Source organism: Lepisosteus oculatus, chromosome 28 (genome assembly GCF_040954835.1).
Source record: "Lepisosteus oculatus isolate fLepOcu1 chromosome 28, fLepOcu1.hap2, whole genome shotgun sequence".
Taxonomy (NCBI): Eukaryota; Metazoa; Chordata; class Actinopteri; order Semionotiformes; family Lepisosteidae; genus Lepisosteus; species Lepisosteus oculatus.
Genome location: NC_090723.1, coordinates 422,517 through 450,142, shown reverse-complemented (window position 1 = coordinate 450,142; position 27,626 = coordinate 422,517). Strand labels below are relative to the sequence as shown.

The 27,626-nt window shown below is 44.5% G+C and overlaps 3 protein-coding genes and 1 long non-coding RNA gene across 14 annotated transcripts; 3 read left to right on the top strand and 1 right to left on the bottom strand.

The window, feature by feature from the left end:
* Positions 1-728: 728 nt before the first annotated feature.
* Positions 729-6,361, top strand: LOC107079255 (uncharacterized). Of its 4 annotated transcripts, none has more exons than XM_015362017.2 (6): positions 729-810; positions 2,634-2,981; positions 3,214-3,585; positions 4,348-4,470; positions 5,645-5,685; positions 5,785-6,361. In XM_015362017.2, exons 1-6 carry the CDS (start codon positions 765-767, stop codon positions 5,956-5,958), a joined length of 1,104 nt encoding a protein of 367 aa, XP_015217503.1. In that variant the 5' UTR covers positions 729-764; the 3' UTR covers positions 5,959-6,361. The 4 variants fall into 4 exon arrangements, with proteins under 4 accessions (XP_015217503.1, XP_015217500.1, XP_015217505.1 ...); XM_015362014.2 differs by having other exon boundaries at positions 5,755-6,361; XM_015362019.2 differs by lacking the exon at positions 4,348-4,470.
* Positions 6,345-15,454, bottom strand: LOC138225454 (uncharacterized). 2 transcript variants are annotated; one of them, XR_011183888.1, is made up of 4 exons: positions 14,057-15,454; positions 13,006-13,334; positions 12,080-12,594; positions 6,345-7,937 (listed from the first exon to the last, which is right to left on the bottom strand). It is a non-coding gene; the product is annotated as an uncharacterized lncRNA (long non-coding RNA). The 2 variants fall into 2 exon arrangements; XR_011183887.1 differs by lacking the exon at positions 12,080-12,594 and having other exon boundaries at positions 14,057-14,864.
* Positions 7,851-13,862, top strand: LOC107079256 (fish-egg lectin-like). The gene is made up of 4 exons (XM_015362020.2): positions 7,851-7,941; positions 10,930-11,181; positions 12,091-12,454; positions 13,147-13,862. The coding sequence occupies exons 1-4, from the start codon at positions 7,860-7,862 to the stop codon at positions 13,301-13,303; spliced, it is 855 nt and encodes a 284-aa protein (XP_015217506.2). The 5' UTR covers positions 7,851-7,859; the 3' UTR covers positions 13,304-13,862.
* On the top strand, positions 15,027-27,558 carry LOC107079254 (uncharacterized). 7 transcript variants are annotated; one of them, XR_001480204.2, is made up of 8 exons: positions 15,027-15,127; positions 17,836-17,933; positions 19,004-19,187; positions 19,693-19,796; positions 21,113-24,016; positions 24,599-24,807; positions 25,682-26,343; positions 27,382-27,558. XR_001480204.2 is itself a non-coding variant. In XM_015362009.2 (7 exons), the coding sequence occupies exons 3-7, from the start codon at positions 19,004-19,006 to the stop codon at positions 25,758-25,760; spliced, it is 3,480 nt and encodes a 1,159-aa protein (XP_015217495.2). In that variant the 5' UTR covers positions 15,027-15,127; positions 17,836-17,933; the 3' UTR covers positions 25,761-26,723. The 7 variants fall into 7 exon arrangements, 5 of the variants coding, with proteins under 5 accessions (XP_015217495.2, XP_015217497.2, XP_015217496.2 ...); XR_011183886.1 differs by lacking the exon at positions 27,382-27,558 and adding an exon at positions 26,497-26,723; XM_015362009.2 differs by lacking the exon at positions 27,382-27,558 and having other exon boundaries at positions 25,682-26,723.
* The last annotated feature ends 68 nt before the right edge of the window (positions 27,559-27,626 follow it).

Genomic DNA, 27,626 nt, shown 5'->3' with positions numbered 1-27,626 from the left:
TGGCCTGCTCCAATTTCCCTTTGATATTAAACTGGTGGCGCCCCCTCCTGGACAGAAACTGCCATGGGCGATGATTCACTATTGACTATTGACAGATGCTGTTATCACAAGCAGCTCACAAAAAAAGCTTTCAGGTGGTATGGAGTTTCCGTATAAAACACAGATTCCATTGGCTAAAATGAATGTATAGGTATATAAATGGTTCCAGGTGGATATTATCACAACAAAGCATGACAGAATGACAAAGTGACTTTGAAGTTAGTGACATATTTTAAAAAATATACGTTTGATTTTGTCCCAGATTTCTTCACCACCTTGTTATATGAAACTGTGCCGGGAGAATTTCACACAGGGAAAATATTGCTGGGTACCATGTTTGATTACAATCATCACAACAGAAAGGATTCCTGGTACCTAGTAAGGCTGGCATACACTGCACAGTACATATTCAACGTCACAATGTAATAAATCGAATCCAAAAGAAACTGATATACTGTTGGACTAGCATTCAGAGCTCACTGACTCCGGAGCAACGCAGGTGCTGGAAGCCAAACAAAGAAGACATCTCTCTGTCAGTTCTCAAGATCTGCTCCAGCACTGTAAAAACATGGAGAGACGTTGTACTGGCCAGGTCTCGCTCATGTGGGCTGTAGAAGTGAAACTCCACAAGGCTGAACCCAGTGTGAATGGAAAGCAGAAGTGGGAAGAATGTTAAGAAGCCAAGCTTACTGCTTGGAGACACAGTTGTGTTGAGCTGTGTGATCATGGCTGTCTGCTTTCTCCTGGCCCTGTGCTGTGTGCTGAGAGCAGGTAAGAGACGTTGCTTCGCTTCGGCTGCCCAAAAGAGCGAACTGCGCCGCTATCGGGAAAACTGTCTGGTCACCTGAGATGTACATGGATGACTGGTCAAAACCCAGGGTTGTATGTCAAGGTAAAAGCAATGTAAAGTATAGTCAAACCTGGTAAAATGATAGTAAAAGCATGCAGCGCACAGTGAGGAGTTGCTAGTTATGAAAGCATTGCAGGGAATGCATGTTTTAATAATGGCAAACCACTGTTAAAATATCTTGCATATTTACCACAGTAAACATTCTCAATGCAAGGTAAACACGTCACTCAGGAGAGGTTAATACGGAATAACACTGTTGTCAAAACACCCAGCCCAGGGTTTAAGCAAATGAACATGCAAAGAGGAGAAGAACTGTCTGAAGGCGAGAGTGAAGCACGAGAGAGGGCGAAGTGCTGCCCAAACCGAGCTGAACCGCACTCAGCCCTGCTCCGGCGCGGCCAGGGAGCGAAGCGGGAGAAACAGAGCCCCCCCAGGGAGCGAGCGAGCCACGCGGTCAGTGTGCACAGTAAGAGTTTGGTGCTGCCTGGTGATCAGACACTATCATGTTTGCATGCGGTTCTCACCCCCTCTTGAGACCTGCAATCTGTCATGTCTTTAGTCAAGAGCTTGAGATCCAGATTGAATTGGACAAAACAAATGGACTGTTGTCACAGTCAAGCAACTGAGACCTGGGCCAGAATGAATCCCTGGGGATCCAGGTTGGACACCGACACACATGACTCACATGGTGATGCACCGTTCTGCCGTCTCAGTTCCAATGCTAATGCAAAGGGTTATGCTGGCCATGAAAATAGCCTTTCCCATGTACAGTAGCTGAAAGTGAAACCGGTTCAGGTTTAATCACTGCTTGGCTATTTACAGTCTGGATCCAGAACACTACAAAACACAGGCTGGAGAAACAGCCTGAATATAAAGAAAAGGATAAAAACCCAAATAAGGACCAAATAACAGGAATCCAGGAGAGCCATCTCGTGCTGTGACACAAATGAAACTTTCAAGTTTGAATTGTGGAAGAAACAAAGAAAAAAACTGACTAGCTGCATGAGTCATTCTTTACCAGATAAATAAAAAAAGTTTCTCTTGTGGTGAGAACAGTTTTTGTGTTTGGTTAACACAGCAATATCAGAAAACCCTTTATCTCCCTTAGACAAGGACAAAAGAGTTATTTTTATAACTTCTAGTAAAGTCACTCTACTGACTCTGAGACAAGTGACTGGATTAGTCTGCAGCAATGGACAAATGTCTGTGGGCCACCAGGCTTTGAATGCCTTCAGCTAGAAGCTGAAGCAGAAACACAAGTGTGATCACAAGTGCAAGGGCCAAATTACAACGTAGGTTGACTATCAAAACCTCCAGGGCAAACATTTCTGAAACATTTTCCGAAAGTAATTGTAAAAGTATAAAGCATATCTTTACACAACAAATTGTATGTGTTGGGAACAAATTACCCAGCCATGCTGTTGAATTTTTTTCACCCCTAAGTAGTTTTGGAAAATTGGGTGGAGTTCTCTCGGATTTCCCAAAGGCCTAGCGGATTCTGAAAGCCTCCTGTAAGGAGGAATCGTTGGGAATCCCTGTCCGTGCAGATGGGAGCTTCTGCATTTAAAAACAGTAAGCCAGAGCAAACATGAGTCCTGTACAATGTGATACTTTTTGATTTTACGACTATGTTTTAAACTTTATCCCTTGAGAGATGTCTTGATAAAGGCTCCAGCAGTCACCTGTCATGTTACTGTAAGTGGAGGTCCTTTAGATTACCTGAGCTGCTTTTTCTTTCCAACAGGGGGCGTCCCACCTCATGTGGCAGCACAGAGCCAGGCTGTGGGTTACCTGGGGCAGAATGTCACCCTCAGCTGCTCGCTGCGGGCGGCCGAGCAGCCCATGACCGTGGTCCAGCTATCCTGGGAGCGAGGGGGAAGAGCCGTGGCTGTTTTTAACCCCATTTTTGGCACCAGCTATCCCACCGGCGACTGGGGCGGGAGACTGTTGCTGTGGAACAGGTCCGGCGGGCTGTGGGAGACCTCGCTATCCATCGCCAGGAGCCGACTCGGGGACAGCGGCAACTACAGCTGCATCTTCACCATCTTCCCTGACGGGACACTTCAGGAGCAGGTGTCCCTGACCATTGAAGGTGAGACGCGGCCTAGTGGTAGACCAGCTGCTGCTGATGAAGGTCTCGTCTGCAGGGCACAACGCATTGAAATCCTGTACTTCTTTAGTTGCACCTTTTCAGATTTTGACAAGCTGTCTGAAGGACACAGTTGCAGGTTTTGGAAAGAGTATTTGGAGCATCATCACTTAGCTCAGGGTGCCCAGCGGTGCTTCAGGGCTGATTGGACTTGGTTTCTGTTTCTTTCTCACAGAGCTGGTGGAGATCCCTGTAACACGGCCCTTATCACTGGACTGCCTGGATCCTGACTGGAGCACTACCAGAACCTGGGCCTGGAACACTAGCTCCCATAGAACTGTGCTCTGGTACAGGCTGGGTCCTGCAGGGTCTGACAGGGAACTGGTTCTGGAGGTCCAGTTTGAGGGCAGTTCGACTTGGTGCAGAGGAGATCTGCTAGCACACATAACAGGCTGCACTATGGAACTGGTCCCCAATGGGACCAGAGGGTCGAGGAGATATGAGCACCCGATGTGGACTCCTTCTCCAGCTCAGGCAGGCCGGTACCGTTGCGAGTGGACTAACGGAACCTACCTCTTCCACAGGACTTTTCATCTCAAGGTCAAAGGTCAGATCTCTTGGTGTGTTGTTCATATTGCATTGCTGAATTCAGGGCACCCTGCAGAGCTCAGCTCGTGAGCAGTGCCCTGACTAGTTTTAAGATTACTGTTTCTCAGCCCTTTGTCTCCCTGCAGCATGCAGTCCCCTGCTTAGCCTCCTACCAGTGGTTCCACCCTTATTCTGTCTCTGCTAGACCATGGTGCCTCTTCTTAGCAAAAGCTCAGCACCGAATTGGCAGTTTTCTGGTAGAGGTAGATGTGAAATGTTTATACCAGCCTTAACGTTTCCAGGATTTTCCATGAATCCAAGTGGGGAGGTATGTCAGTGTGCATTCGCTCAAAAGGAACAAGTAAGGGTTAATTCCACGCTGAAAAACAGAAAGGAGAAATACAGCATTTCTGCTGCTGAGTCTGCAGATTCTTCAGCGTGGACTAAAACTACTTGTTCCTTACTTGATCCTTTCCCATACACCATTAGATATTGATCACACCAGGAATGCACAGTGCTTTACTAAACCTTACCCAGCTTTTACCCTTCTGCATCACAGAAAACCTTCAGTCACCTGGTTGGATTCTGTTAAATGCTAACTCAGCTAACAGTAATCGACAGACAACACACTGATTGCTCAGAACAGAATAGCATTGTCTGGATCTTATTTAGATTTTTGGCTTTCTGTGTTGTGCATGTGACATGAGATCATCTGCAGATGAGAAATATTTCCCCTGGCTCCCTCTAAGTGCTGCAGGACTCCCTCTCTCTGTCCCCACAGAATCTGCCCAGAGGCATCACCGCAGCCATGCCACCACAGCCCTGGTCCTGGCTGTGCTGGGCATCACCATAGCGCTGGCTGTGCTGGGACTGGTGATTCGCAGCAGGAGAGGTCATTGGCATTGTGGGTAATGGCCAGCAGTGCTGGTTTGGGGCTCACTACAGCACCCCCACTACAAGTCAGCTCAGTCCTTTCAGTAACAGGGCTTTAGGGGGGACCTCAGTAAACATTGCATTGCAAGTGTGTTTCTGGGAAAGTATTATTTTGGCAGGAAATATGCATTTTTTTAGAAATCCCACACAACAAGATTAACATGTTAACTCCCTCAGCGTACGTGAGATTCTGCACTGCTCTAAGCCAGCATTAGAAACCTCTAATGAAATCTTCCAACCTCTCAGTGGGAGGCACTGTCAATGTCAGACTTACTGTACAACACTGCTCCAGGCCAGAACAGACCCATGACAAACTGGTGGAACCAGTGGAATATGAAGTTCAATTTCACACTCCGTCATTCTTATCTCACCCTCAGGCGTTAACAGGATAGCATTGGTTTGAGCAGAACATGTTTAATTGCCACATATTATTCAATCTAATTCTTTCAATTCACATATATTTGGGTAGGCTTCTAATTTTCTGGCCAGCAAGTGCATGTCCCCATGGCCTGTTTTACATTCTGACACTGGGCTGTGGAAGACCAGGAACATGAAAATCCACTACACTTATTCCAGTTTCCAGCTCTCTGTGAGCCAGCTGACATACTATGTAAATAATACACAACTATTTAAAATCAATTTACAAGCAACTTATTAATTTACAAAAGGAATCCCTTACAAGGGTAACTTATAACTGTAATGGATTCATTTTTTAAAAGTGACTTCCTTTACACTGCCTGCACTTCTCAGTGATTGATTACATCACTGTCTCCATTCCCCAGTGGCCCCCAGCACAGGAGGCAACTGCCTCAAATCAGAAACAGTACTGGGCAGTTAGGTTGGTATGAAAAGTCTGATGTACTACAAATTCCTCCCCACTTATTACTGAAATTCACAAAAGTGAGTTCAAATTATGAGCTGAAATTGTGTCACAATATGGATACATTATGACATTATTATTTAAATAATCATCATGCTTTGAATAAAGTATATTTAAAAAAATAGCATTAGTTCCTTCAGAACTGAATTTTTGTGAGGAGGACATTCCTTTATGCCTCAGAATGTAGCTGGGTGTCATTCCTTGTCATGTGTGCAGAAGTCCACACAGAGCTGACCCAGGTCTCACTCCTGCATCTCTTTTACAGCTGGTCAGCAGCCCATAAGGTACCGAATTGATGTCACTCAGGTGAGTTTCAAGAACTCTCAAACTAAAAAAAAATAATTGAGCTTTCTATAAAAATAAATAACATTCTAGTTCCGGATTCTTTGTGCTTGGTGTCCTCAGACTCGGCAGATTGTGTACTCCACGATCTGGGTGTCCCCGCCACTTGTCCCTGAGGCGACGGAGGCCGACAGGAGAGAAGAAGACCCTGTGTATGTGAACCTGGTGCATCGGAATGCGGAGCAAGCTGTGTACAGTGAGGTCCGGACAGGAGCACAGAGGGAAGGAGATCAGTGATGACCCTCCACCTAGGAGCCATGCTCAGCAAAGCCCTGGTGCTTACTGGCTGTACCACCGCTGTGGTGGGGGGGCTGGAAACGTTAAATGTCGAGCAGGATTTCTAAATCCTCCCACATTGACGCCCCTAACCCCACCAGAATTACTATACTGTGTCATTAAAGTACACTCACACGACACAGTCTAGGGAATGGCTGGGATCATGGCCAAGATGGACACCTGTGCAGTCTCGCAGTCAGAATGTTTTGGGGAGCATACACTGTGTTTATTTACAGACGAGCTCTTGCTTGTATACAAACTTCAAGAAAGGCAATGATTTGATGATGGTCCCTTAGCAGCAAGAAGTTAAGAGCTGGTGCTCCATGTCCAAATCTGTGCAAACTCCAATAAAGGATCTACACAATTGTGTTGTCTGTGATCATTGACTGCTAACTTGAGTGCTTCTTTTTCCACTCATAACAAACTTTATTTTCAGAACTAGCAAGGAACTAGCAACAATACTGGAAAACACAAGATCACACTTACCATACATTCTATTGTTTATTTGTAGAGCTATTCTCATATTCTTCTTTTCCAATGAAGATTCTAGTGTATGCCTAAGAATATATATGATTTCAATACGGCTATTTCAGTTCTGTTCAATAAAAGACAGTTCTATGGCTGGTTAAAAATATTTTGTTTTGGGGTTAGAGTATGACTGTGAGACTGTGTGCCTTTTTTGTTCCTACTTGAGATGTCAGTTAAACAATTAACCCTATAACCATCTAAATTACACATGCTTAGGACTATTCCGAAGTGTAATTTTACTGATTACTCAATTCATTTTCTCCATTAAAGATACAGTTGTCTGTGTCAAAGCACCAGGACCTAAGGAGCTGGGAGAGAATGACTCAGACAATCAAGAGGATAATTAAGTGCCTCTACCGGCTCTGCAATACATTCTTAATGAGGTCTTGCTAGTGCATTGTACAATTTTAATATATCATCTGTCTATTTTCTAACAGAAAAAGCAACATCATCAAAGATGGTCTCTCACTTTTCAATCTAAGTTCATTTTTAAATTTCCCAGCATCTGACCCAATTAAATGCTTCAATGGTTCAGATCTAGTAAAACATTTTCTCTCTTAATTTTGAAGGTTCAATTTTGTCATTAGAGTTTTCAAGCTTTTTTGTGACATAGTTACCAAATTGTTTTTCTATAAAACAAATCCACCTTCTAAACAACATAACTGAACCAAACAATACTGTTGCTACATCACAAAAAAAGACTCCCGGGCAATGGCTCTTTATGCATTCTGCACAGTGACGTTGCAGCCAAAGTAACGCACCGACACAATGTTGCTGCAACATTCACTTGTCAGCTTGGATTCAGTTATATTCTAACATCTAAGTACCTGCAGAATACATCACCAAGTAACATCTAAAAATATATACAAACAGCAAATGTCTTAAGTGTTTGTAAGGCTGCTACATGTTTGGTTATGCGGAATTCACACACAGCATCATTGGAAAACATTGGAAAACAATGCTGTAAAATATTGCTGACAACATTACTGAACCGCAACTTTGCGGCAACATTTGGAAATGTTGTTACAACAATATACATTAGCTGGGATACCCTAATTTTCCGTCCTGTGCTCCTATTGCATGTCTATTCACTTTGGACGTATGAATTTTACTATTAGGAAAATTGGAATTTTAATATTAGGAAAAGCAGAGCTACAGAGGCATTCACCACCCTGGCCCCCTGAAATTAATGAAATATTTCCTGTCCTAATTTCAAGATGCAAATTCCCCCCCCCAGTGGAATCATCCTGGAGCGTTGTTCGCTTGCAAATTGGAAGCTGTGCATTTCATCCCCCTCTTGGGGGGCAGGAAAGGTCTATAAAAAGTGTGTCCGCATGCAGCGTGGAGTTCGCTGGGCTCCTGCAGACATGAGGGTCTCCTGCGCTCTTCAGCTCCTGCTCGTGGGCACCTGTCTGGGTAAGAGAGGGGACGTTTACACCGTTGTGAGTCTCAAAATGTGCAGGATGAGAGCCTGTGTGTCCTAATTAAGTTTTACCAATTACTAACTTTTGTAACAGTAAACTGTGATTTTAGGTAACTTTATCTATTTTCTTCACTAACATTTTGACAGGAATTCCTAAAAGTAATTTATTTTAGACCTTCAGATACTTTACAACCTTTATCTGAGATTTTCTTATCAGATTCTCATCTAAATTTGAGAGAACTGAAATAAATAAATAAATAATGTATAAATATTTATGAATAATATTTATTAAATAAAGTCAGGCTTGAAGGTGCTTTATAGGTAACTGTGTTTCTACTTAAGTACATTTGTTGTGCAATTATCTGTAAAACATCTTTAGAAAAACTCTTTATGTATGTAATGAAGAAATTTGTTAGGTTAATTGTTTAATTGGCTACTCAAGTTAGACAAATTCCAGAAAACACCAGGCCGTCCTGGAACTGAGTCTGACATCCCTGGTTTATGTTCAGATGTTTAGCTAAGTTTTTCTGTTCAAAGTGGTATGAAGAGACTCATCAGTGCACAAAGGAACCAGTGGCAAATCAAGGAGAGAGGGCTCTATATTTGCTACCTAGCTGCAGAACAGAGGTTGAGCGACTTTCTGTAAGACACACACTCCATTTAAAACCCACTACAGGAGTGCAGAGGCTGATTTGGAATTAATAATCATAGAGACACATTGCACAAATACTGCAGTTATCAAACAGAAACACACTCAGTAAAGCATCTGAATGAATTAATGGCCTGGTATTTAATGGCATGGCTTGGGCTTGTATGAAGCATTGCTGTGGGCTGGACGATGGGTAACACTGCAGTGGCCACAGGTTCAGACAGAGCGTTGAAACTGCTTCTGCTGTGATTTGAGCCGCTTAGCTGAGGGCCAGCCCCAGGGCTGCCAGAGGCCGGCTGAGACCCCAGCAGAGCGGAGGGGACCGAGGGCAGCGGGGACAGGGTGCAGGAGAGGATTAGTGACAAGAGAGGGACTAGCAGTTGATACAGACAGCTCTGAGAACGGCAGTGGGAATGATCATGATTTCAAACAGCTGGGGAGAAATGCTTGGTTGTCATCATCTCACCTAAATGTCTGTTAAGAACTTCCATTAAGGATCTTTCTTATGATGAAAAACAGTCTTACAGCTTCCGAAGACGAAAATGAACAGTATCCGTGTCCTCCAACTACAAAGAGCTTGGAACAGGATGGGATCACGTATATTTTGAAACTTTCACTCTCAACCACAATTTCCGACTGGCAGACACTCTGATTCCAGAGTTTCCCGCTCCTCGCTGACACCGAGGCACGGAGCTGTGCTTTTCGCCTCATCCCTCAAAACCTCCGTTTGGAAGCTGCCAAAACGCAATCAGCTGGCAATGGGCTGGTGAACAGAACACCGAAGAACAGCAACAAGATTGTTTCCATATATGAATATACATAATTACGGAGGCCAGCTTCTCTGTCTTTCAGCCTGGTTTACATATCTTTCCCAAGGGAGTATGAGTCTGTATCCAGACATGAGGTCTATGTAAATGTTTCAAAGACCTGACAAAGTCTGTTTTGGCTAAATTCAAATCTAAGCTGGCTGGTTACTGACAAAATAACATTTAAAATATTATCTCATCTTCTTTTTTTACTTATCTACATCTCTAGACACAGAATTGTTTAATCTTATTGAACAACCTAGAACAGATGGCTTGATTTACTGTTGAACATTTTCTTTCATTTTTTTCCATTGAGGTCTCATAGAATAATCATTTGGGGAGCTGATTCATTCACCTGCTTTTTTCTGCTAGATGATGAGAGCTCAAAATGTAGTCATTGAGGGACCAATCTCATGGGATGTAGCAGTCCTGCTCAATTCAACACCATTGGCTGATCTATAATCCAGCTGAGTTTACAGTTCTTCATCTAAAGCCTTCAAGATTTTTAAAGTCTTGCTTTCCTCTTACAGGTGTTAAACATCAGCTATTAACAGGGGCATGCATCCCTGCATCTGAAAGACTCAAAATGATTTTTCAACTTAAATTATAGCATTTTTTTCACAATTGTAAACATCTTACACAGAGAGACAAATAAGACATCCACAGCAAGAATTTCTGACCTAACCACTCAGGGCTGCAACCTAAGAAAACATTGTAAAGCTAAGATGAAATATAAAAATCTTATTTGTAGTGGAAAGAATTAAGGTAAGAGCCTGCCAGGGAACAAATGAAATCCATTTGACACTGACAGAAAGATTTTTTAATGTAACAGTTTCACGTCATTCTCCAGCTCCGTCTGTTTGGAAAGTCCATATTCTAAGTTCTTGTCATGAATCTGATGTGTTGTACAAGCTCTAGACCAGTCCTTTGGTCTTGAGTTCAGGATTATGCGGGTCCCTTCTTGTGGGAGAGAGTGGGGTGAAGACCTTGAGCCTGCTGCTGGAGCTCAGCTGATTCCGAGACCTTCCGGGCCCTGGGGTTCTGCCACAGCGGCAGGGATACACCTGGGCTCCAGTCAGCGTCTTGAGCACGGGAGCTGCGCAGGGTCTGGGCTGCTGTTCTGAATCCCATGTGTTTGGCCAGAATAAAAATACAAAATCCCAAAACTACTCAATGAGGCCAGTGATGCTATCAGCAGGACTCTATCCACCTTCACAATCTGGACGTGTGTGCGTCGGTGTTTGTATCTGGATGTGCTCTATGATGGACTGACAGGGTTTGTGCCCATTGCTCTGCCAGGTTAGACTCCAGCTCCCCCTTGTGCCTCAATTGGATAGAGCAAATAGAAAATGGTTGGATGTTTGTCGTGGTTTTTCGGTTTGGGCTGGAGTTTAGGACACCTTGCCTGGATTAAGCATGGCTTGACTGTGCATGAATGCGCTCTGTTGCAATCTCCCTGTGCAGACCTATGGCTGACCGTTGGGGTGGAAGCGATGAAGCCACATCAGCACGCTCTTCTCTTGCAGGATGTCTGCCGTCGGACAGCGAGGTGTTTAAGTGCAGGCTGATGGCGGGCCTCCTGAGGCAGATTGACGCGGGGGCCGGGCAGGTGTACGGCCTGGAGTTCGATAACAGGATCGTCAGGTACACCGGCGGGTGCTGGGCCCGCGTGGAGGGTCTGCTCAGGCACATCACGGTTGGGACAGGGGGAGTCTGGGGCGTCGACACCAATAACAGCATCCAGACGCTGGTGAACGGCAGCTGGGTCCGCACGGACGGTACGTAGCTCCTGTCCTCCGCCTCTCACGTCACACTGCCAGGCCTCAGATCTCTTGCTGTTGGACAGGAGGGATTCCTTCCAAAAATAAGAACTAAACGAATGCTTGCCTGGTATTTCAAAGTAGAAGGAAGTACACAAATGTGTGGATTTGTTAGGGAAGGAGCTGTTGGCTTTCATGTTGTGAATGAAATGTTTATTTCTTCAACGCATCACACCAGTTGCTGAAGAGCTGTGAATTTGTTTTGATTAATGGAGAACGGAGAGGCTCGTTGTGAGGCGAAGGCTTGTAGAGCTTCACAAGACTCAGCTGTGAGAGCAGACCTGGAAGAGCCTGGTTTGGGGGCAGCAGGCCACAGTTTTCACTGATCTTAAGCATGCTGCTGAAACTGAGTCTCAGCGACAGACACACCCTGGCCTCAGGTTGTGACACATCCTGCCATCCAGCATGCTTTACAGCTTCAGCCACCTAGGAGCCCCCATTCAAATGATTTCCTGGCCAGCACTTTATTACTGTAACCTAATTTTATCTCAATGTCCTTCACATAACAGAAAGCTAAAGAAGAAGTCAAGGAACTTAAAAATGACTAAGAAGGAGGAAGATAGGAAATCAGACACTTCACAGTATCAGAGGTTGATGGCCTTGCCGGTACAGAAGGGTTTTAAGATCTTGTCTGAGATGACAGGGAAGCAGGGTCACCTGGTCTGGGGACCTGCAGCAGATCACACTGACCTGATCTTCACGACCGCGGTGAGGTTTGAAGAAGAGCAGGTCAGTGAGGTAGGAGGGACCCTTCTCTTTTAGAGCCATAAAGACCAGGAGCAGCTCTTTGAAATCGTCTTTCTGGTGGACAGGGAGTAAGTGGTACTTTTCTAGAATAGGGAAAGAATATGATTACCTGTTTCGCAGGGAATCTTAAGCAAATCGACCTCGGGGGCGAAGGTTTTATTGCCGGCGTCAGCTCCTGCAACAGCGCCTTCTGCCTGAGCACCGATCCGGCCGCCCCCCAGCGCCAGACCGTCCCGCCTCCCTGGACGAAGATCCCCGTGAAGCTGGACTACCTCTCCTGCGGGCCGTACTCCTGCTGGGGGGTGAGCGGGGACAGCCAGGTCTTCGTGCTGACGGGCGTCTCCCGCAGCTACTGCTCCAGCGGCGAGAACACCACCCAGACCGACATCCACGCCTCCCAAGTGAGTGGGCACATGGCCAGGATCGAGGTGGGCGCCGACGGCAGCGTGTTCGGGCTGAGCACCAACGGCATCGTCTACCAGAGGTACGGTGAAGCCCCGCCGCTCGGCTCCAGCTCACCAGCCTGCGGTTTCAGATGTGTACCCCTTCCGTCCTGGCTGGCCGGTGCTCAACACGGCATGAGCGCTGTCTGAGCTTCACTGCACATATTAGAGCACAGAGCTGCTAGAACATGTCCCGGGGTTTGGAAACACGGCCAAGACAAGTGAAAAAGATGGAAAGGATTGTCCATTACCATTGCACGCATCACGGACAGTGATCCCTAAATACCACAACAGTCCTTTATTTCCCCAGAACCACCAGAGCACTCACAGACCAGACAAGAGACTCATCCTATATATGTAACTGCCCTTTAACAATCACGAAATTCTCACTGCTAAGCCAGAAAAGGGAAAAGGACAGAAACACACCGAGCCTTAAGGAGACACTATACTGTGTAGACAGACCATACAGTGTCTGACACCTGTTCCCACAAACTAACTTTGGTTACTCTGTGACAATGAAACCGTTAAACTCTATACAATTGACAGGTGTTTTACAAGATGGCGTCATAATGGTAACTGATTGCTAAGGTACCTGCGAGGTCCTGCACGGTGAGTGGGACAGCAGGCTCCACGCCTCAGGAAGCACACAGGGCGCCGCTCAAAGCTCGCTATTCTGCGGGAAAGAGCTCACAAGCGGTGTCCTCAGCCGCTCTCCCGTCTCTGTGTCCCGCAGGCACGGCGTCACCTCCCGGAACCCCGTTGGACACTACTGGCTGCGGCTGCTGAGCAGCGAGGTGTCCAGGAGCCTGTCCTACGACGACGGCGTGCTGTGGCTCATCGGCCAGAGCGGCCGCATCCGGCGCTGCGCGAGGGCCAGGCTCAGCGTCTGACCGCGACCTCTGACCCCAGGGTCGTCCGCACCTGCGGCAAGAGGAGCTAGTGTCTCCATACGAGCACGATAAAAATGCGCCGCAACTAGGGAGGCTATAGTGAAACTTTCAAGCGGTTCTACAGCTCTTATTGGATATTAACCAGGTTTATGTGTGCTATACAACAGGACTGGGCAGCGGCTGTGTGATCTTCTCACTTCTTTTTCAAACGGCGCTCATGATTTTTCTCAGATGCAGTTTTAAGATAAGGGGAATAAGGACCTGTACTCTAAGTAATTGTCCAGTTACACACCAGATCAGAGAACTCCAAGTCACAAATAAGACCGCTTTTTTATCCATTTCTTTTCGTCACCAGTCGCTGCCCGTCTAGTCACGCGGTTAGCAGTCATGACAGGACTCGCCTGAAATTGCTTTCCGCTGTTTGTCTCCTTCAACCTGAATGTATAAGATACCATTATGCTGCTACTCTCTTTGGATTCCAGAAAGACGATGAAAAAGCATGCCTTTACCAGCTTCCTTTAGTTTTATGCTTAATAAACAATCTTGACAACATAAAAAAGCGTGTTTCATTATGAAGTGACCGACACCTCAGAGTAGTTATTCGCAGTATTTAGGGCTTGCAGTCAGTTCCACTTATACTCCTTACGTAAGGGTTTAGTAAAATAAATTATTTTGAAACGTTAGCTATTTTAGCTCTCTCTGTAGTATTGTAACGCATACGGCGGACATTGCAGGTTGTTCGAGCCGGCTTACCAGCGCGGTGACGTCACCGCCCTTCCCTGTGAATAGCAGGAGCGCAGCCGCTGGGCTGAGGGGAGATCTCTCCGGGTCCCTGTTGAGTGACGCCCGGGTTCGAGTCCCCGACAGTGGGGGGGGGGGTGACTTGAGGCGGCAGCGGCAAGGGCGCATACCCACGTGAACCCGAAAACGCTACAATACTTTGACAATGAACACAATGAAATTAGTCATTTCATCAGCACGACTTCAGAAGATTGTCAAAAAAACGGATGAAGCAAAATGAGATCTAAGAAAACCTACATTACAGGGATGAAAATTTAATGTTTAACAGGATACCGCAATAAAAAGAAAAAAATAGTTTTCGTTTTCAAAGACTACCGCTTTGCATTAAAATCCAGATGCTTAGCTCTGCAGTGCAGTAGGACAAACTGGTCCGTTAAGTAATAAATAATCAATGAAACCGCAATTTTATTCCAAAAAGGATCTGAGAAGCACTTCTGTGTGTGTGCTCATTAACCTATTCGGAATATATAGAGAGAGAAAGATGCACGGACACTATATATTCACCCTCGCCGCAGCGCGCATGCGCAAGGCGACTTGAGTCGCACATGCGCAGTCCGGCCGCACGATATTCTGCACAAGAAGGCGAATTTGTGTTGCAGGGATATTAGATATCTATATATATAAACTTCACAATCCCTAGACAGGCAACAATCTATTAGATTTTCTCCTTTCTCCGTTTGTGTTGTCCACTGATTATCTAAATAAAGGAAGATAAAATATAACGAATTTTCGACTTTCTATACGTACAGCACAGCTACGTATATGGTGATGCCGGTTGCTTTCCGCATATGTTAGGAATGTTTTTTTTGTTGCCGTTTCCCTTCACTTAGTATTTATAAATTGTTAGATAACATAATAGCTCCTTTAAAGGATAGAGGCCCGGGAACCAGACACCCATAACTGCTGTGTCACTAGAGCGCCGCCTACTGTTCAAGCAGCGCACAGGTCCGAGCTCAAGTGTTTCGCTTTCTTTTTCTGAAAGTAAATGTGTTTTCCTCGGTCGCATAGGAAAAGGACATTAAGGTAAGCTCGGAATTTGCAGATTAAATAGAAAGTGTTTATTTCTCTACGAAAACATGTTTCTCCCCACGCACATGAACCCAGTCTCGGCAGACGCGGATAATTTCGCCATTTTCCGAAGTGCTGCAGCGCTGCGGACTTCCTTAACCTTTTTGTGAACAGTTTTTGACACCCACGTCTCCTCGGCGATGCGAAAGGCTTTGTTTCTGCACTGGAGTAACAAGTACGATGCGATAAACACTCTACGTCGACAACACATGTACTAGCATATTGTCCGCCTGTGCATGTGTTCAGTTGCGTTTCAGGAGAAAACGTGGAAATTAGGTCTTTCCTCTGTTTAAACTCGACTAATGAGCTAATGGTATCGAAAGGGAATCAAAACCAAAACACGAGATAACGCCTCGAGGTTAACGGTCCGCGGCGAAACGTCTCACTGTTACTAACTCATCAATAATCTGATCGCAAACGGAACCGTGATTGATTGCGGTATAAAGGGCACTTGCTCAGGGATCAGCAAGGCAAGGTTCCAAATGGCTGGGATGCATGAAGGAAAAATATATTTAACTTGAATGTGATTGATGCCCAGAGATAGGAAACGCTAATTAAACAACCAATGACCTTTCTGAATATGATGTGCGTCAGTTCGTACACGATTTTCACCACCACAGTAAACTTATATATTGGTAACGGTGCTCTTGTGCCACATTGCACGTCGTTATTTTACCATAATAATAAGATATTTTAGTACTGTATGTAAGAGGTCTAAGCGGACCTCTTCATTTTACAAACGTTTTAGTCTGACAGTAAATCAGTTCCCATTTAGTTCCCTGTTCATGGTGTCCACGAATACTTGGCTCAGCTGTCGCAGGTGAAGGTTTCGCCATTAGTGTACTTTAAATAACTGTAAATAATAGCGTAACCCCCCTTCTACTACCGGAAGTACAAATTCCAGTGAATTAATAAAATGCATTTGCGTATACATTAGACAGCTTAGACAACACCTATCTGAATTCAGATAGAATGTTTAGTACATTTCAGGGATATGTCCTTCATATTGTTATATGTATTTGACGGGCGATTCGGTCCAAAATAAATTATATTCACACTCAGCCAGATGTGCGTTTCGGCAGGAGCAGTGTCCCACTCAGGACTTGAAACCACAGCCTGCTGGTTACAGGTCCCAGTGCTTCAGGGCACTGAGAAACATCTTTCTTCAGGCGGGGGAACTTGGTTCAGAGTAAACTGATTTGTGAAACATTGAATGCAATTTACACAATTTGCTTCTATCGACACTATTCTTCATACTGGAACACTTAAAGGAGCAGAAAGAATTGCAGGAATTGCCTTATTTTATGATAGAAAAGTCATTCGTCAGGTGGAAGCACACCCCTTTATCCATGTGTACATTACTGTAAATGCCTCTTGTGTACTTTGGCTACTTCTTAAGGTGGCCAGCAGAGGGTTGTAGGCTATCAAGAATGGAGAGAGTTTTATGCTGTGCTTCAAATGGGAAATCATCAATTTCTTTCATATCTTAAATAAATAATCATAAATAGTCATTGTTTTATTTTCTACAGCACCTTTAATGTTAGAATCATTGTAATACGATTTATAATAAAAATGCAATAAGCAAAAGATGAGAGAGAAGTATAAACTCTGTAAACTATAAACACTCTAAAATACTTAAGTGTCCATCATTGTAAAGCCGGTACAAATATGAAAGAACAGAGCACAGGCTAGCGCTCTAAAATTTCAGAAGAAATGCATTATAAACATTTTCGCAACAAAAAATCCAAAAAATGTTTAAGCCCGTATACATCATTTGTGATTCAGCAAAATGAGACATTTGAAGGGGTTGAATAATCCCTTGAAGAAATTCTCTGTTATTTAACTCTTCTGAATAAACAAATCTCTTAATGTCCTATAAGTACAATTTGATAATGTGCTTCTGTGATCCTAGCCAACAGCAATACCCGTCTGGCAGCTGGACACTACTGAATCACCACCTCCCATTTTATTCTGAATGATAAGCTGAAAATATGGCCACAAACTAAAATCTGTTCTTTCAGTGCTTAAGAACCCATGTAAGAGAACGCCAGATGTGAAGTGAGCAGGTGCTTTATCATGCACATGGGGTGGTGTGTTGGCCTGGGTTCTCATGAGGCTCTGTCAGAGCACTGCCACACAGCTTGGGGCTGCGGCTCACGACGTCAAGGTTGATCTTTGGAACGGTGCAGTTGGACATCAGAAAGGCGACAGTCTAGAGGAGGCCATGTGGTGGTTTTTAGCTCCTTTTGTTTGCTGGCAGTTGGTCAGAGATCTGGATCTCTGGATCAAGCAGTTTGCTTGGACAGTGGGGTTTGAGAAGGAACTTCTGTCTTGACCCTGCATCAAGCAGAAAAACTGTCCTCATGCCATGGTTCACCCTTTCAGCCTCACTTTCATGAACACCTCATTGATTCCAAGAGAGATGCTTTAAACAAAATAAAAACCTACAAGCCCACTGGCAGCGCCTGAGCTTTGTGTATTTGGTCAAGGTTTTGTTGTTTTTTAATCGCAGGGTTAAAATAACATGTGGAGGAACAGATAATCATTCCCATTTGCCAAATATTCATGAATATTTATGAAAAAAACAAATTCCTCACGTATTGGTGTGTGGGAAGCAGTGTGTACCTAAAGAATAATCATCTCATCTCACTTTGTTGATTTAGAAAGAACACCTTACCTTCTGAAGACTTCAGAGCTGCACCTCAGTGCAGGAGAGCTTCCTGTTGTTCATTCTGTTGGGTTTCCTGTCTTCATTCTTTTGGTACGTTTTGTTCTCTGAGTCCTGTAGAATTGCTTTCACCCTCAGGATAGATGAACATATTCCCCTTTGGTTTTCTATCCCTGCAAAATGTACTTGTAGAAAGATTGGAAGCCAAGGGTCTCCAGTTTGTGTTTCTGTATCCTCAGCCTGCAGGAGGGGAAGGAACAGTGTTCTTTGGGGTGCACTGTGAGATCCACAGAGCCAGTAGGAGAGGATGAGTAGTGTGCAAAAAGGATTGTGGTTCTTCCACCAATACTGCATTGGTTTTATAAGAAATTACACCTAAACATGTCTTCCTATAATGCATCTGAACTGTAAAGAATGATGCATCATTTTCAGTTGAAGCACCACTTGAGAAATATTTCTGCATTTTTTCACATTTAAACTTTTCATATTCCTTAAATGTCTGGGCGGAGTTCCTCGCTGGACATCATGGTATCTAATTCTCTTTTCTACCTTAGGATGTCTTCATTCAGGAATAGATAAGTAAAACAAACAAACAAACAAACAAACAAACAAAATTCTCCAATAAATCCTGCTTTTTCAGAGCAGCTTTGATTTCAGTTTGAGACTGGGGGCTGCGTGCAGCCCAGGCAGGAGTTATAATCAGACGTGTGGGTGATAGATGGGGGTTTGGTTGGCTAGTGGAGTGGATGCACTCAAGAAGGTAGAGTTTATGCAAACAGGTTTCCCAGGCTTGGACTAACAACTGAGGTAAACAAAACATTTGATTTTGATTTATATCTGTATCCAGACCAGCCTTGACAGTCTTGCCAAACACAGTCTTTAACACTCCCAAGTTCATGTTCATATTCTTTGTGTTCTGAAGAGGATAAAAGCACATTGATCACACAGCATTTAGAAGGTTGATTTAAGAATTCGACAGGCAAGCACAAAGGACTTGGTCTTGTGTTTGATTCCTGGCTAGGAACATAGTGGATGAAAATTTGATAGTTGGAAACACTGCATGAATATAAACTGAACTTGCTGTGTCTTCAGTAGGAAGAGAAAACCTGGAGGGTAGTCTCGGTGTTCCCTGCTGCGGCAGCTGAGCTGGTGCTGTGTTGCAGATGGCAGAGGAAAGGAGGACGGTGCAGGTGACTGGCTTGCCCGCTGGCGTTTCCAAGGAAAGGCTGGCAGACAAGCTGGCCATCCACTTCTTAAGGACTCGGAACGGAGGCGGCGAAATAATCGGCATCACGATACCAGACGACTCCTCCACCACAGCCCTCATCACCTTCGAAGACAGTGAAGGCGAGTGCAGGGCGGGACACAGCTGGGGAACACAGGCCCCTGAGCTCTCAGGAAGACGTACTTCGACCCAGAGGGAATCACAGTTCTGACCCCGCTGTTAAAACCCAACTTCTGTCAAACTGAGAGCTAGAGTCAAGTGCAGAGTTTGAAAGTTGTGAGTGACAAAGGGGTCAGGGTTCAGATTTTATGTTGGCCTTAATGTGACAGCAGTACACAAACAGAAATACAAGCAGATTCTTACTGCGATTAATGTCACCATTTTGTAGTGTTAGGTCTGCAGTGCTGCAGTCTAATTAATAGTAATTGTATATGTCGGTGCTGACTGTGATGATAGTCCTTGTTTGTCAAGAACAGAGGCATAATTGTAACCTTTAAAATTCTGTAACAGCATGCATGAAAAGGACTAAATGGTATTTTGAACTGTACTATCTGATGTGCCTTAGGTGGGCATTCTAGGCCCCAGAGTGGTTTGTGTGGTATAAATGAATTGGACTTGTTTGTTTAGTGGCCCAGAGGGTTTGCAGTCGAGGGAAGCACATTCTAGCTGTGAGTGACCAGCAGTATGAAGTGACCGTGAGCCTTCCCAGCAGTGATGTCAGCCCAGATGAGGTAAGAGCCCCTCCCAGGTTTCTTGATGAGTGTTCAGATTGATTCTTGGCTGCTGCTCCTGGTTTTTTAATTTGCTAACTATTCCACCTAAAAAATAGCTTCTGAGAGTGCACTGCAGTGTAATTATGAGATGGTGCAGAAGGAAAGTAAATTAATGTATCCAAGCCAACTTCCACATTTAGAGCACATTCTGCTTCTCCAGTAATGCCACAAGATGTCAGTCATTAGAAATCGGATTCCTTTGGAAACGCGTAGTAATCAGTGTGCATGATCTCAACAAAGGCACATGCTTGTCAAGGGAAATAAATGTAGCTTGATTTATAAAAGAATGCTTACTTATGAACTTACATTCACCTGCACAGATGATTTCATGAATTGATTTAAGGTTTGACAACAATCTTCTGTCATCGTATGTAAGGAGTATGAAGCAAGATCATTACAGCCTGGTGATTACAGCCCTGCAAGGTCTGTCTCTTAGAAAGAAGTGGTTCAAAAACTCAGAAAAAGTCATTACCGCCAAGATGATCTTATTGAATCAGTAAATTGTGCTCTTAATGCAGTGATAGTGTTGGACATTAAGAATAACTCTGAATATGTGGATGAGTTAATTTACTAATGGGCTGTCTACAGGGACTGAAAGAATTTCCCAGAAGCAAATTTTCTAAATAACAATTACAATGCATTTTTCTGAAATGCCTGATAAGGTGCTATTTCCGTTGACTTAAAGGTGATGTTAAACTTACTGCAATAAAAATACTTAATTTTAAGTTCCATAATACAAACCTATTACAATGACAAAAATAGTTTGTATTTATTAAGGTCTGTGACAGGGAAAAACTATTAGAACTTGTTGCTGGGCTGCAGAAAGATATGGAAAGAAAAAATATATTATTCAAAAGTAACTTGAAATAGGTATTTTCTATACATTCTGATCCTTCTATGCAAGTTTGCATGCTCTCTAGGTGCTACAGTTTCTGTAGGTTAATTGATGCCTCTATATGTTTTGCTGTATGTCTATGTATCTATGTGGTCCTACACTGTCCCCACCAGGGTGTAATCGCTTCTTGTGCCCCGTGCTTGGAATAGGGTTGGGTTGCCACACCCCTCACCAGGAATGATGGGTAAATGAGCTTGAAATGAGCAAGCTGTTGTCCGGTCTTACTAAATTGGCCTAATTAATCATTTGGCTATAGAACTTGTTTCGGTGTTACAAATCTAGACTGGGAAAGAAAACATTGAATGCCGTAAAATATTAAGCCCGAAGAATGAATGAAAGATTCACCCTTTATGGTATTCTCTTCCTGTGTCTTTCCCAGATCTTCCTGCAGGTGGCTATGACTGTGGACTACGGCAGGCTGCCTGCTGGCAGAGCCACGATGAGGACTCTCAAGAAGAACTTTGTGGACGTGCAGTTCAGCTTTGACCAGAGAGAAGAGCTGTGCACTGTCAAAGGTCGCTTCTCTGACATTCAGGACCTTGCCAACGAAGTGCTGAGCCTTCTGCAAACATCTGAGCCTGCTAAATCCCCGGTCCTCAAGACGAGCGAGAAGAGCCCAGGTCCTACTGGGCAGGAAGACCATTCCCAGAAGGCTGAAAGGAAGAAGGAGAACAAGATGAAGGAGCGTGCTCCATTCCCGGTTCCCAGGAGTCCCAGCCCGCTCTGTCCTGAGTCTACTGGGGCTGGGCATCTGGACAGCACAAGACATGCCACAGAGGCTTCGGAGGATTTTAGCTTGATGATGGACTCCGATATTTACAAGTACATTCAGAAGCACGGTGAGGAGAAATACAAGCAAATCCTTTGCAAGCATAAAGTGGAGGTGGTGGATATTAGCACCAAAGACGTGACCACCTTGTTCTTACAGTCCAGCCTAGAAAATTTGGCAAGCATGGAAAGCTTACAGGAAGCCCACTGGGATCTGAGAAGTCTGTACCAGGAGTATGAGAACACGCTACGCAAAGAGCAGATCCTGAAGGAGGATATTACCGAGAGCAAATTGTGTTGCGAAATCCTACAGTTTCGCTATCCCAAGATCCTTCTGAGCGAAGATGAGACCTACATATACATCATAGGCAGCTCCAGCGATGTGTCAGAAGCCAAGCAATTCTTGCTGAATATCCAGATGAAGCAAGGAAGCATTGGAAAATATGACTCTGGTAACCCTTCTGCACTCTTGCCTACCAGGACCTCCCTGGACAATAAAAATGACAAACATCCCAAGCTAGGAGGCTCTGGTAAACCCGATGGTGGCAAAGATTATAGATTGGCTGCCAATTTCAATAGCTGCAAGGAGCCTGTGTGGAAAAGCAAGGTGCTTGGTGACGATGACCTCTTCTCCCGGCTGGGGCCAAGTGAAGGGGCTCATATGTTCTCCAGGGATTTTGCCTCCCAAGGAAGTCAAGCCTTTTCAAGCGGAGGGTTCTACCTGAGAGATCTCAAAGGCCCCGACCGGACAAGTGAAGACGTACTTTTCAAGAAATATGAGTCTTCTTCTGCCGGCAGTAGAATCAAAGACCGCCGCCCCTTCCAAAGTGGCACAACAGTCAGAGCCACAGGACCTGTGAAGGCTGTTCAGGGAGCTGCTGCATCGAGCACCTTCCACCACATGGACCTGTTTGCAGGTGGCGAGGTGCTGAATGACAGAGCCCTCACCACCACCTCACACAACTTTGAGTTCAAGCCTCTGGTGCAGCGGTCCAACAGCTTCTCGGGAAGGATTACATCTAAAGAGGACCGGAAACCGGCTGGTCTGAACAACATACCAACAAGGCAAAACAGAAACAGTAGCAGCAGCCCTGGAAAAGAAGATTCCCCTACAGCACAATTGTTTGTCTCTGAAGTTGTGTGGGTTTATGTGAAAGATGCCTACAGTGATCACATCGCCAGTATGACGTCAGGCATTCAGATAAAGGAGAGCAAAGAAAAAGGCTCCATAAAGCTGCTTCTGCTGGGGCTGGACCAGCTGAAGCTCAGCTTGTGCAAACAGGAGTTGCAGAGGCTGTGCTCAGTGGTGGAAATGGACCTCACCAGCACTGAGGTCAGCCTTTCACAGCTGGGCGTTACACATCCGAAGGATGAAACTTTGGAGATGTTTTGCAAGGAACTAAAAAACAAATATGAAAAAATAAAAATAGTGACAAGTGATTGCAGTGTCCGTGTCTGGGGCCCCAAGGAGTTGTGTGTGCTGGTGACCTATACACTTAAAGAGGTTTTCAGTGCAGGAAGTTTAAAATCCCAGCGATCCGTCTCAGAAGCCTACCCCACTGCAGCTTCCCTCTCCTCTGTAGTGGACACACATGAAGACGAGATCCAGTCCAGCCAGACCAAGGTGGAGGCATATTTGAAGGACCTGGAGTCTGCCTCCAGAAAACACAGCTCCAACAATGGTAGTCTCAGCCAGCACAGACCAGCGAACTCTGCCCTCTTCTCAACAGATCACTCGGAACATTCATCACATGACCTGACGTTGCAGACAGAGAAAGAGCTGAAGGCTTCCACTCAAGACGAGATGAAGGACAACACCCAGGAGACGTGGGTTGAGGAACAACATCAGGACCACTACAATTCAACTCTGAAGGGTAAAAATCATTCTTTAGCTAAGAAGGACAGGAACAGCATGTCAACACAGAAAGACTCTAATGTCACACAGAAATTGAGAAGAGGCACAGTGGATGGAGAGGCCGCCCTGACAATAAAAACCCTGAATACTAACAGGACCTTATCTGAAACCCACTCAAGGCTCATGGAGGTGCCCAAGATGGGTAATAAGACTGACAGCGGGTTGCAGTCGCTGCCTACATGGGCGTACAGTGCCCAGAAGATGGGTCTGCAGAGCAAGGAGTGTGATTTAGGAAACCTGAGAGATCCCAGCACCCGTCAGCAATGCCAGGGCTCCCCTAGTGATCCAGGCACAGAAAGTCCAGGTGCCAAGCTTCCCCTGCAGAGCTCTACCAAGACACAGGATGCCCAAGCTTGCGTGGTGCCCACTGAGACCTGCATACAGTGCCAAAATAGCAGTGTGTCCAGGACAAAATGTGGTATTTTACTCTGCATAGACTGCCAACTGAAGATCCATACCAGCTGTAGAGTTTGTGCTCAGCCCAGCGCAGTTGGCATCAAAGGCTCCATGACCTACACAGAGTTGTCCACCAGTCTGAGTGGACATCCCAGAGACATGACGTTAAAGATCACCTACATCATTCCTGATGGCATTCAAGGGGTAAGGCTGTTCAGAGGGTCAACAGAAAATTAGTCCAAACTGTGTGAAACAAGTCTTTACCTGGGCTGATGTTTAGCATGTGGTTGTAGAAAAATCAGGCTTTCCAGGGATAAGAAAAGCCACATGTTCCAGCCATCCTGTAAAATATATCAATACATATTTCCACAGGAGACTTTGTAAAACACAATTGATTACTTATCTGCCTATTCTGTAGTCTTCCTGACACAGAGCCTTCAAAAATGATTTCAGGGGCTATTTCTTCTGGAGCACAAAGTAAGCTCATTTCCCAGATAAACCTGAGTGTAGCATTTGCAAGATCCAGTGCAACTACAGACATACGAATTGACTTCATGCATCTTAAAATAATGAATTCACTCTAACATATCAGCTACGATGTTCCATACTGAGTGAGTCTTCATTAGAATTTATAGGAGGCTTCACAGACAAAAAAAGCGCAGCTTAACAATAAATCATTTTTATTTTATTAAGAAATTTGGGAAATTTGGAGTGCAAGTTAAGTGCAAGGGTACATCAAATTCCTTTTGGTTTCTACTCAGACTTTTTTTTCCCTCTTTTCCAAAGGAAGGCCACCCTAACCCTGGCTCCCCATTCTCGGGAGGAGCTTTTGATGCTTACCTGCCTTTAAACCCCAAGGGGAAGAAGCTGCTTTCTCTGCTGAAGAAGGCCTTCGAGCAGGGTCTGACCTTCACAATCAGAGCAGGGAAGACAGAGGACAGGGTGATGTGGGGCAGAATTCCTCACAAGACCAAGATGGAAGGAGGAAAGTCAGGGTACGTTTGTGTGGAGGGAGTGGCTACTGCTGCAGGATTATGGGTAGAATAGAACCTACTGGAGCTTTCTTGACCAGCATGCTTTACCCAGAATTCTCCAGCCAGCCCTCTTCCTGAAATGGTGACCTGCGACACGTTAGTGTCCTGTCTGCAGGGTTTCTGTGCTCTCAGTCTGCTTAACACTTAGACTGAGCTTTTACATTGCTTTCATCTCTGTCAGGCCTCAGGCCTGTAAAAGTCTTAAACACAAAACAATCATTTATCGAACATTTACACATGCGAGGAGGCACTTTGGTCCATTTAGCTTATTAGGTTTTTAGTAGCTAATTGATCCAGTGATTTCAAATCCCAAACATATCTATAAATTAGATATCGGTTTCAACACTTAGCTGAGCAGCATGTTCCACACTCTTACAGCCATTTCTGGATAAAAGTGCCTCTGTTCTCCATTTGAAATGCACCCGTGTCCCCTGGTTCGGGGGTCACTGCTTATTCAGCACATCTGAGGATGAAACAGTTACTGAAAAAAGAAGGAATAAGAATGAGATAGGCACAGCAGGCCCCTTACAGCAAGGGATCACCAGGGCTGAGCTGCAAAATTGTAATTAGACAGAAAAATGTAGACAGGCCCTGCCCTTGGCATTGTAAACCTGTCCCCATGCTTGACAAGTTGCAGTCAAACTAGGCTGTGTATATCTGGTATGAAAAGCATGAACATAGATGAAAAAATCAGTCTGATGTTCTCATCTACATTTTGTGTCATAAACTCTGCACTGGATAAGCAGTGGCACGCTGTGTTGTGGAAAAAAAGTGTTCATTTGTCTCCTAGTATATGTACCCACTGTAACTAATCCCACTTAACTCTCCTCCCTAGGAACGGCTACCCAGATGCCACATATCTCAGTAACGTGCTGGACGTGCTGAAGTCCTTCGGAATTGAATCCAGTAAGTAGAGTGAGACTCTTTCTAAAGGAAAATGGACCTTTCTACTGCTGGATCAACAAGCTCGTCCAGAATCATCGTAAAACTCTTCATGCTTACAGGACAGTTTTTGTTTAATTTTATAATAAGGAGGTGTATATTTTTTTATATTTGCTGAAAAATGTTTTCTACCTACCTGCATATTCACAAATGTCCACATGGTGAAGCTACAGCTGTACTGCTGACACTTGTATTCCCTCTCAGTATACTGATAAGAGCTTTCCAGTGTTCAAGGCAGAACAAATTGTGGCCTTTCTTCAAATTAAGATGAGTTTGAGAATGCCGTCATGATTTTAATGGAAAAAAATGTCCCTAGTTGCTACTACTCTACACTGTGGATCTGAATCAACATTTCTTTGTCTTGTATCTGGAGGAAGGAGTTCCCTATCTTTCCTTGTAAAATTAACCACCCTTCTCCCAGTTCACATTCCATGCAGATTTCAATAATGATGCAGCACATCTTCCCTCTTAAAAAAGGACAAATTGTATACAACTGAATACAGTTGATTTCTGTTCCTGTACCATGATGCTGGTAAAGTGGAGTAACCATTTCAGGTAACGTCCTACTTTGACTGTAAAAGTATCATTTAACAGTTTTATATTATTGAATTCTCTCCTTGAGTGATTCCAACACAGAATCATGTAGAGTAATTCACTGGTTTCTTTACTCAGATTCTGAATGTTTTATTGTGAAATGTTTTTCTATAGCTGTTTGTGAATGACATTCCAGGAGTATTAACTGAGATACACAGTCTGAGCGGATCTTAGTGGTCGTCTCCGAAGGCAACTCCTGCGCTCTTACGCAGCACTTTAACTCTGGGACCTGCTTCTCCCAACGTTGGAGCACAGCTTCAATCTGGTTTCCAGTCCTTGCTCAGTGTCTACTGATCAACGCAGTCAGACGACATGAATAAAAACTGCTAAATTTTATGTTACTCCGTGGAGTTCTGTGTGATTATTACTCTTACTCTGGAAAAGACTAAGACTAGAAATTGTCTCACAAAAAAACATTCCAGATAGGAGAGTTTATTAAACAAGATTTTCACTTAGCCTTCAGGCAGAAATAATACAATGGACACTCTGTATGGAAACTTATCTGCAGTTAATCATTGACCTGGTATGTTTATCATAATCACTTGGGCAGACAGGGAACACTTGAGGTGAATTTCAGGTGAAAGTCTGTCTCTGTTGGAAGCCTGTTCTCAGCCCAGCTCACCTGTGTTCGCCTGTACAGGAAATATGGACCAGGGGCTTGGGAGGCCTTGCCAGGGCTGAGCAGGATGCAGCAGCAGCTAGGGGACTGATCTGATGCCCAGTTCAAAGCTGCGATGCTCTATTCTACGTTTTGCCAAGTGCAGTTTACCACAATTATGTGGGTTGAGGCAAATTCTTACCAAGAATAGTTAATCATGAAAAATGTGATGATAGTTATAAGAGTGTATGGGTAAAATTGCTCTTTGGTGTGTGGGTGTGATGACCCCTGTTCTAGAGTTTGTTTTAGATTAAAAGCTTACACCTAGAACTTCATTGCGTTCTAACTTTGTGATACCTGTAATGACATTTTTGGTTTGAGATTATGCACCTTTCCCACAGGGATCAAAATAGGGAGCCGAGGTTTGCAAAAGAAGTACCCTCCATCAGCCAGCTCCGAGGATAGAATCACTGAGCTTCAGGCGTTTTCAAGCTCAAACACTCCCAGCACAGCCACAGGAGCTGGTAACCTCACCCAAGATTTTAAGGCAGAGGAGCCAAATGTTGGTCCTCAAATACCCCTGTCCAGCAGTTTGTAGGACTGGAGCTGGGTCCATCAGCTTTAATGGCATAAATTCATTATTTAT